This window comes from Lytechinus variegatus, chromosome 15 (genome assembly GCF_018143015.1).
Source record: "Lytechinus variegatus isolate NC3 chromosome 15, Lvar_3.0, whole genome shotgun sequence".
Taxonomy (NCBI): Eukaryota; Metazoa; Echinodermata; class Echinoidea; order Temnopleuroida; family Toxopneustidae; genus Lytechinus; species Lytechinus variegatus.
In genome coordinates this window covers 6463748-6474002 of record NC_054754.1, presented here as the reverse complement: position 1 = coordinate 6474002, position 10255 = coordinate 6463748, and the positions used below count along the sequence as shown (strand labels likewise).

At 37.5% G+C, this 10255-nt stretch overlaps 1 protein-coding gene across 1 annotated transcript; it reads left to right on the top strand.

Annotated features, from left to right (window-relative positions):
* Nucleotides 1-4257: 4257 nt before the first annotated feature.
* On the top strand, nucleotides 4258-8778 carry LOC121428498 (histamine N-methyltransferase B-like). The gene is made up of 3 exons (XM_041625132.1): nucleotides 4258-4627; nucleotides 6830-7153; nucleotides 7711-8778. Exons 1-3 carry the CDS (start codon nucleotides 4423-4425, stop codon nucleotides 8061-8063), a joined length of 882 nt encoding a protein of 293 aa, XP_041481066.1. The 5' UTR covers nucleotides 4258-4422; the 3' UTR covers nucleotides 8064-8778.
* The last annotated feature ends 1477 nt before the right edge of the window (nucleotides 8779-10255 follow it).

The window sequence follows — 10255 nt, the reverse complement described above, 5'->3', positions numbered from 1 at the left end:
ATGTAACAAAACTATTGTAAATGTAAATGATTGTTGGAAATGGAAAAAATAAATGAAATGAAAGTTCTGCGCAAATCATTTTTCACTAACTTTTCAAAAGTAAGTGATGCTCACTCAAGCGGATTTATTTTTCGACAGTTACATGTATATCGTCATTCGCTTAAATGACGATACATGTAAAATACATGCATATAAAAATCATCTTCATTCTGTATGATTAAACTTCAAACTGAGATTCACAAAATATATCGATATAAATATAAACAAGTGGAATGCCTCTGGCCGTCTCACCTGCATCACGCGGTTCAATATAGCAGCACTGCTGACTTCGAAAACTACTCTAACTCGCACAAGATGTTCAGTGATACATGGTTACTCTTATGTCCACTTTTTATGAACTAGACCAATAAACTTACAGAGATATGATGGTTATAACAGATGGTTATAATATGATGGTTATAACAGCAATTAATACAAAATGTCAACATTCTACATGAAAGAGAATATATTAGCGAAAACATCGATATGCTTCATGACAGTATTAGTGTCTTAATTTGCTTAGAAAGAGAGCAAATATGTCAAAATGAATGACGTGATATTGCGCTAAAACGAGACCAAAAACAACCTCTACGTCACAGTCACACTCACGAATCTGACAATGAAGCAATCAATGGTATGTCATTTGAGATAACACAATCTCAACACAATAGCTTCCATCGGCTTCTCGTATCGCTTTTGTTGGTGTGTCTGCCACACCGTAATCTATGATATATACGGGCAGCGCGTTTCCGTTTTACACCCTGGCGAAGGCATTTTCCGGAAAAGTAGCCAAAAAGCAACTAGTGAAGAGTCTACGTCTACGTTTGTTTACATTATCAGCTGGGCTCGCGATCCAAAGTCCGCACCGAAGTTATCCGCAGAACATACCGTACTTTATACAAATGCAGCTGAGCTTATACTTTCCAGGTTCAATATGAATGTTTGCCTTGATCATTTGCCTTGCCGATTTGCTGATGTCTGTCTTTCTCTCTATCTGTGACTATATATCTATCTCTATCTATCTATGTAACTGCAGTATCTATCTAATAATCTTCTCTGTCTCTCTCATTCTTTATCTAATTAACATCTATCTATCTCAAATTCTCTATCTCTCTCTATCCATCCATCCATCCATCCATCCATCTGTCTGTCTTTCTCTATTTTTCTCTCTCTACCTACCTATGTAACTACAGTATCTATCTGTTAATTTGTCGCTCTTTCCTCTCATTCTTGATCTATCTGACATCTATCTATCTCTCAAATTCTCTATCTCTCTATCCATCTATCTATCCACCTGTCTGTCTTTCTCTATCTATTTATCTATTTTTTTTTAACTAGAGTATCTATCTATCTGTTAATTTGTTAATAATCTTCTCTGTCTCTCCCATTCTTTAATTATCTATTTAATATCTCTCTCTATCTATCTATCCATCTGTCTGTCTTTCTCTTATTCTCTCTATCTATTTATCTATCTATTTTTTTTAACTTATCTATCTGTTAATTTGTTAATATTCTTTGTCTCTCCCTCTTTATCTATCTAACATCTATCTATCTCTCATCTATCTATCTCTATCTATCCATCTGTCTGTCTTTCTCTATTTCTCTCTATCTATATATCTATCTATCTATCTGTTAATTTGTCTATCTTCTCTGTCTCTTTCATTCTTTATCTATGACATCTATCTATCTGTCTCTCAAATTCTCTATCTCTCTCCCCCTCTAGCATCTGTCTGTCTTTTTTCTCGCTTTCTCTTTGTCCGTCCATATTTCTATCTACAACATCTCTCCTCTCCCCCTCCCCCTCTATCTATCTATCTATCCTTCTCTCTCTCTTTCTCCCCCTCTCCCTCTATATATCGACCTCTCTGTCTCTCCCCCGGCTCTCTATTTATCTATCCATCCATCTTTCTCTCGCCCTCTATCTATCTATCCACCTCTCTCTCTCTCTCTCTATTTCTGTCTATCTATCTATCTGTCTATCTTGTCTCTATTTATCAGTCTTCTATATCTATCTTTCGGCAGCTTCTAAGTGTATCAATCCATCAAACTTCAATTTGTCTTTCCATTATAAGTATCTGTTTATTTTGATTTTGTCTGTCATTCTATTCATTTAGTTAATAATTTATTTTTAGAAAAAAAAACTATCATAAACAACGCGACTGCAAAAGCATGTTCGGATTTCACTCCTGACTGCCGCTCTCTCTGTACATGAAGTGCCGAGGAACTCTGTGCTCTATGGAAGCTTAAAAGTGCCACCGAGATGTTGAGATAATTATCTCATCATGTTGACATCTTGTAGAAGAGATGATGAGATGACAAGATCCCGGATCTCGTCATGTCGACATCTTGTAGAAGAGATGATTAGATGACATGATCATGGATCGAAGATCTTGTCATCTGACCATTTCTTCTGAAAGATGTCGACATGACGAGATCCGAGATCTTGTCATCTCATCATCTCGTCCAAAAGATGTTGACATGATGAGATCCGGGATCTTGTCATCTCATCATCTCTTCTACAAGATGTCAACATGATGAGATCCGGGATCTTGTCATCTCATCATCTCTTCTTAAAGATGTTGACATGATGAGATCCAGGATCTTGTCATCTCATCATCTCTTCTTAAAGATGTCGACATGATGAGATCCGGGATCTCGTCATCTTATCCTTTGCTATCAAGATGTCGACTTCCCGAGATAATTATCTCAACATCTCGGTGGCACTTTTAAGCTTCCATAAACAACTCTCGGGCATTCACAATATTATGCAAAAGCACTCGGCGCAAGCGCCTCTTGCTTTTGCATAATTGTAAATACCCTCGAGTGTGCTGCATCGTCATAACACACTCATAAATGTGCATTAATTGTATACTATTGGATGGCATTTTGGAGCACTGGCTTATAGATGGGACCCATGAGCCCGGCAATCTTTTCACCACATAGAGCAAAAGATGGAAAAAAATGAAAGGGAAACAGATGAGATGTGATATAAGTTACTGAATATCATATCTCAAAATCATATTTTTGTATTAAGCTTTCATTTTTCGCTAGCTTCGCTCACTCGCATTTTGTTTGTTTTGTTTTTTAGAAAATTTGTCCGACACACTGTGTCTGCGTCAACCATTCATTTAATTACACTACTCATTTAGAGAATGTGTGCTTGTTTAATCCTGTATCTATCAAAATTGTTTCGCTTCCTTCTTACAGACTTATATCCACTGGCGGATCCAGGGGGGGTTAAAGCCGGCCCATGCACCCCCCCCCCCCCGAGAGGCACAATTACAAATTTTGATGTTCAAACATTTCTTTAAAAATGCCTTCAAAACAAAAGTGTGCCCCCACCCCCTGTCAAAGTGAAGGCCTTTTTTTTCCTTGGGAAAATGTGCCCCCCCCCCTGCTTACATCTATAAGGACAGTGCATTTGTATCGCCAAAGCCTAGGCCACGGATGAATGGTTCACACCTCTATATGGCTGGATAAAAATATTATCATGAGACTGAATGTAATAGCGAGATTCTGGGGTTAACATTTCTAGATTTCCTCTTCTGAACAAAAAAAAATCATATATAGTCAACAAAGACCTTGTATACATGTACGTCTGTTGATTGCCCGGTCGGTTAGTCATATTTTATAGGACTATTGAATACAAAATGGCATGACAGAAAGGGACCCTGGGACATGGTTACAGGTCGATGAAGATGAGAGGCCGATCCGACGGGCGATCCACTTCTTTCTCGCCTTTCTTCAACTTCAAAACCATAAGCCCCCTATACACCTATCTCTCAATACTACAATAAGGATTCTTCCTTCAGACAAAATTGATCATATTTGTGAAATCATGGAGCTATTAATATGGAAAATACGAAAATGAAGTCTATTCTAACTGATCCGGACCACTACAATTCCTTACGCGTTTTGGCTAAGAATTTTGTCTTCGACAGAAAATAAGACAAAATGCTTTGATCTTTTGACTTAAGCATACTTATCTCGGATGAATGGTTTACACCTGTATTTGACTGGCATGACTGGATAAAATTACTATCATGAGACTGAATGAGCGAGATTCTGGGGTCATGCAACTTTTCTAGGTTTCCTCCTCTGAACAAAAAAATATCATACATCGTTATCAAAGACCTTGTATACGTCTTTTGATTGCCGGGTCGGTTAGTCATATTATATAGGCCTATTGAATACAAAATGGTATGGCAGAAAGGGACACTGTGAAATGGTCACAGGTCGATGAAGATGAGGGGCCGATCCGACGGGCGATCCATTTCTTTCTCGCCTTCCTTCAACTTCATTCTATAAGCCCCCTACACCTATCTCTCAATACTACAATAAGGATTCTTCCTTCAGACAAAATTGATCATATTTGTCGAAATCATGGAAAATACGAAAATGAAGTCTATTCTAACTGATCCCGACTACTACACCAAGATGTTCCAGGTCTATGCCAAGAAGAGCAACAAGTTTTCGCACTTGGTTAATTGGACCGAGGAAGTATTCCCCAAGATGGTGTTGGAGAAATTGAGGGAGAGCTTCTCAGCAAAAACACAAATTAACATGCTCGGAATTGGGACCGGTTCGGGTAAGTATTGCGCTAAGTGTACCGTTTTAATCTTCATAACATGTTCTTAGTGTATTTACATAGCTTTGTATGTACTTAATACATGAATCCAATAACTCGACACCAGGAACTAAAAGATCTCAGAGTACCTCCCACGCCTGTTTTAACATCACCCAAATACTCTTAAAGATAACCTGCCAATATTTTCATGCGAGGAAGCATATCAGCCGAGTGGGGAAAAAAAATCGGTAATCCATAAAACAGTAGGGGAGAGCGTGGCTAATCCACCCCAGGGGAAAGTCAGTCTACCACGTGATTTCCCCCTTTTCTGTGATTGGATAAAAGTTTTGTTGATGATGTATTAAATATCAAGCTACCCAACGGTAGCAATCTTGGCGTGAGGTCATCATCTAGAAAATTTCGGCGACTCGTCCATTTCATGGCCATTTTGTAAAAAAAAATCAAATTTCTTGTATTTTCTTATAGACACTCATGAATGCAGTTATAATTTTTTTTTTGGGGGGGCTAGAAAGGTGTGATAAATACTTACTGAAACATACCCTTGATTCTTCAACATAATGTTGTACATTTTCCAAAAAAATCAAGAAAAAAGAAAATGGCGGGCCGCTGGGCGAGTTCCCTCATTTTGCGACGGGGCAGGTCCGCCCTACTATTATCTACATAATAGGCCTACAAGAATATCTTCATAAAAATGACATGACATGCAAATATGTCGGCATATGTGGTAAATCACGATATAAGAAAAATGTTTGGTGTCTTTGAATACATCAATTTCTTTCATACATCACCCTCTTTTTCAAAATCCGGAGACTAATCCACTGGGCCACAACGCTCCATACGCTTAGACCTAGCGTGAGCTAAAATTTGTAATATTCTGACCAGAAAGGGACCTAATAAGGACTGTAGGAAAAGCATGTAGCAAAAATGTGAAGAGGATCTTACCAAATGAATGATCCGAGCGCGAAGCTCGAGTTCATTTTTTTTTAAGAATTAAAACCGGGACGTTCTAATCAATGTCGGTACAGAGAGGTCCAAAAATCACGAAAATGTAACAATAAAAACATATTATAGACATATACCGACAAAGATAAAGGAACTCTAAAGACCGAGAGAGAAGATGCACGGTACAACTGGAACAATTCTGCGTGGCCCGACAATTAATCATTTTTCCGACAGGCGTCAGTCCAACCATGGTCCAACAGCCCTGCGATTGTGTATCAAGCAATTCATCATTTTCCCGACGGACATCATTATTATACCGGAACATCCGCAGGGTATACCCAAAACATTGAATACCCGGTCCCCTCCCCGTTTTTTTTTTCTTTCCTTTTATTTTTCCCCTTTCTTTTCATCTTTCCTTCTTTTTTTTCTTTTCCTGTTTTGTTCTTTTTTTCCTCTTGTCCCCTTTCCTAATGTTTTCCCGATGGGAGGGCAGATTTAACGACGATATGAAGAGTAGTGGGGGTGTCGCACCCCACTCCTTTAGCAATGGCCCTGGTGGGGTGTTTCATACAGCTGTTAAGTAAGATGGTAAGTTACTAATGATCCTTTCTTTTATAGCTACAAGATATATCCCTGTGTAGTTGACTTACCATCTAAGAACATGATCCAGTCTGAAAAGCTGACAGCCGTCTTCTTCGAGGAGTTTTTAAACATTTTTTTTTATCCTCATACACAGACGGCTCGCAATTTTGTGCAGCCGCCATTAGGGGGTTAAAGATTCAAAATCCCCCCGACGGGGCTCATTGATTTTTTTCTTTATTTCATAAAAATATATGAAAAGAACTGGACCAAAAATAAAGATTATTTTCCCGTTTTGGCCCGACATGCACCAAAACGGGGAAAAATTAATTTAAAATGGAAAAAACAGTGACTTTCTTCGGCTGTCGCGCAATTTCACTTCCCTGGGTTATCCGAACTTACTGCATAAACATATGGCCATTGAGTACAGATCGAGTTAAAACTTCGGTCTCTGTAATTGGTGAGTGGAGCCAACGGAGTTCAGTGGAACAACCAATAAAACAGAGTCCGAAGCTTTAGGCCTAGTTCCACTCTTGTCGTGCGTAATGTCACGAGTAGCTTTACGAACGGATTTGAGAAACATTCACCTGGTTATTTGCTCCGGGCATCCATGCCATTACATTCTAAAATCGTCTGTTCTTATATAATCATTTATCATTTTCTCGTGTTTTTCGTTATCAGGTGAGATGGACCGGAAAATGGCAGCAAGCATCAATGCCCATTTCAAGTCTGTCCGAAACGTAGTGGTGGAGCCCGCGAAAAGACAGCTTGAGATCTACCACTCTGCCCTAGAGGAGACCAAGTCCGAATTCAGTGGCATCGATTTTGACCTGCGTCAAATGGTCTTTGACAAATATCGTGAACAAGAGGGCAAACGCCCGCCCAAATACCACTTCATCAGCGCGATCCAATCCATTTACTACATTGACGATATTAATGATACTCTGCGATATCTCTACGACTGCTTGGAGGATGGCGGTGTTATGCTGATAACCACTCTATCTGGTGAGTTTCAATATATTATAGCTTCTTTGGTAAAGACCTTGTGCGTATATAACGTCATTATCTTATAGCGCCCTCCCTTAGAGGATAAAGGAATACGCGTAAACGGATTTGTCAGAGATTCGTCAGCTGCAGATCGCCAATGCATGCAAGGCAATGGCTTCAGCCTCTAAGATGGCGGCTCGATGATGTCAGTGGGTAGTCTTTTTAAAAAAAAAGATATTTGGTTTTATCTTTAGCTTCTATTTTATCTATATCGACTCCATTAAATTTCAATTGAAATAAGAAAAAAAACTAAACATATCAAACCTTAGTTGGCTCTTGAATGGGAATCTTCAACCGTATATAGAATCATGAAACTTAAGTTTCACTATAAAGATGAAATGAATACAACTAAAGTGACATCAAATGACAACGGTATGAATGGCATTGCGTCAGGTTACATTACAGGAAACAAGGTTATATATGAAATCAAACAATATGATCATTACATTAAATTACGTGAAATGAAACACTAAAATGCATTTAACCTGGATATTTTTCCATATTTCACATTGCAGATATGGGAGGTTTCAGACAGGTTTGGAGCAGCTTCCCCCAAATACAGGACGTCGTCGGACCCTATCCGGGCACCAACGATATCCGAAAACACCTCTCAGACCTCAACATCCCTTTCGAGGAAAATCTCCAGAAATCGCAAGCGGACATCACCAGCTGTTTCCAAGAGGGGTCGAAGGAAGGACAACTCATCATCGACTTTCTCAGTCAGATCATTGATCTCCGAGGGACAGCGCCCTCTGCGCTCTATCGGGAGGTAGTTGAAAAGCTAGGCTCGGACCAATGCTCCGAAAGAAAAGCTGACGGGACGGTTCTTCTCAATAACGACTGGGACGCATTCGTGGTGTACAAGTAAGCCCACATTCCATCTCGATGATCAAATAAAAGAAAATTTTCACTCGTTGAAAATGAGGAAAGTGGAAATAAGGGGCAACCTAACCTTGTCAGTACCCAATTTGATACATACCTTGTTTACACGTGCATCGGCTCGCGGTGCATTTTTATGCATGTATATAGGCTCGCGGTGCAGACGCAGCAATTTTGCTCCGCCAAAAATAGTAGGATCAGAACCGCGAGCTGGTGCAGACACGGCCATTTTTTTTCCGTGTAAACACGAAGCCGATTCTGCGCCGGTAATTAGCGCGTTTTTTATGTAAACTCTATCCACTGATCTGTGTTTTTCTGATCCGAGAGCTGGGGCAGCGTGAAGCGCGACGCAAGATAATCCGCGAGCAGAGTCAGCACCGGCTCGCGGGTCTGCACCGCGATCCGATGTAGAGTGTAAACATGGTATAAATCGGGAAATAAATGTATTCAGTGAAGTTTAACGTAAATCCATGAGAATAACAGGGTTTCGAATTCTTGAAGGGGTGTAGGTTTACGAAGCCAGATGGAACAGCTGTTCTATATTCTTTTCAACTTTCTAATTTCATTTCTTGTGTGTTTTTAAAAGTGAAGCAAAAGGTATCAGGAAGACAACGATTAAGGGTTTGAAAAAGTAATAAAAGTAATAATAAAAAACTATAATAATGATTATAATAGCAACAATGAAAATAACGATGATAAATAACGACAATAATGATAATGATTAAAAAATATAAATGATAATGATAAGAAGAATAATTGGCATTTATCCAGTGTCATCTATCTAGAAATGATTTATTACGCGATTTGCGTGCAATAATATACAATAGAAACATAATTGTTGGAAGTCAAGGATAGATCCTTGCGGGACTCCACCAACAAAACAGGAGAGCGTAGCGATATGGGTATCGGTCATTTAAATAACTTCCAGACAAAAATAGATGACTACCACATTCTCCGTAATAACATGAATTAGAAAGAGTAAGCCCAATTGAAAAATTGTCAATGACAAATAATATTCGACTGGTTATTGAATATATCAATAAAAATATTCAATATCATTTGTATTTATTGCTTATCTTACGTCATCTCATAGCGCTATAATTTGTAAGGCATACTAATTGCAATCGGAAAGTATTTTTTTTAGGTAACTATACATAAGATTAACAAATTTTCCTTCAAAAATGTTCATACACAAGACAACTCAGATGAAGTTTTGTAACTGTTAAAATAAATAGTAATAGTATTCCTCATGAACTTGAATTTGAATTTATTAATAACTTCATTCACTTGATAAACATTTTGTTTTATAATTTATACAATGATAACATGAAATAATTACAACAGTTTATATACAACAGAAATGTATTAAATAATTTGTATCGCATACAGTTTTCATAGATTTCTCACATATCGGTATAATTCTACCTATTTAAGATACCGGATGATAATTCTTAGACAATATGCACAACTTTTTTATAATGGTATGAATAATCCTATTAAATAGTCATGAAATATTGTCAAATTTACAATATAGTTAATTCTTGAGTAATTTACAGACTCTGATTGTGTACTTTCATTAAGCAACTTGGCAAAATATTGGAGCGCAATTAGGATTTTTTCAATTTCATTTCATTTATTGGTTTTGCAACACTTTTCAAAAAATCAAATTAAAAAAGGAAATACAGTAATAATATACGTATAACTGATAAGCAAAACATTTAACACATTTTGCATTTTCTTTTAATACATATCGATTTTTAGAAGGTTGCAGGCTTGAATGCTTGGCAACCCTAAATTTTGAATTTTAGAATTTCAAATTTTGACATTGAAAAAAAATGTGGTTGTAAAGAAGATCTAACCACATTCAGTAGATTATAGATTGTTTTACAGGCTCCTATGACATTTTTTCCTAATTTAAAATTTAAATGTTTTTCTCGCTTTATACTTTATTCCTATACTTTTATAATTCACTTTTGTTTGTAAGCGACCAATTTTGAATAAAGTAATTATTTGTAATGTTTTTTTTTTTGGGGGGGGCTTATTGATACATCTAAACACATTCGGGTGTCCAGCGTTTCTTTTATTTTAGATTTCCTGACTGTTTTATGGAAAAGTGTTTAGCATTGAGTTATTTCAATAAATATTAGAGAGCTATACTTTCGTTTGTGATTTGTTTTTCTC

Excerpts from the sequence above, each read along its gene's own strand:
- LOC121428498 (XM_041625132.1), top strand. The coding sequence starts at position 4,423 with ATGGAAAATACGAAAATGAAGTCTATTCTAACTGATCCCGACTACTAC. Across the intron at positions 4,628-6,829 it reads CGGAATTGGGACCGGTTCGG|GTGAGATGGACCGGAAAATG; the intron begins GTAAGTATTGCG and ends TTTCGTTATCAG. Across the intron at positions 7,154-7,710 it reads GCTGATAACCACTCTATCTG|ATATGGGAGGTTTCAGACAG; the intron begins GTGAGTTTCAAT and ends TTCACATTGCAG.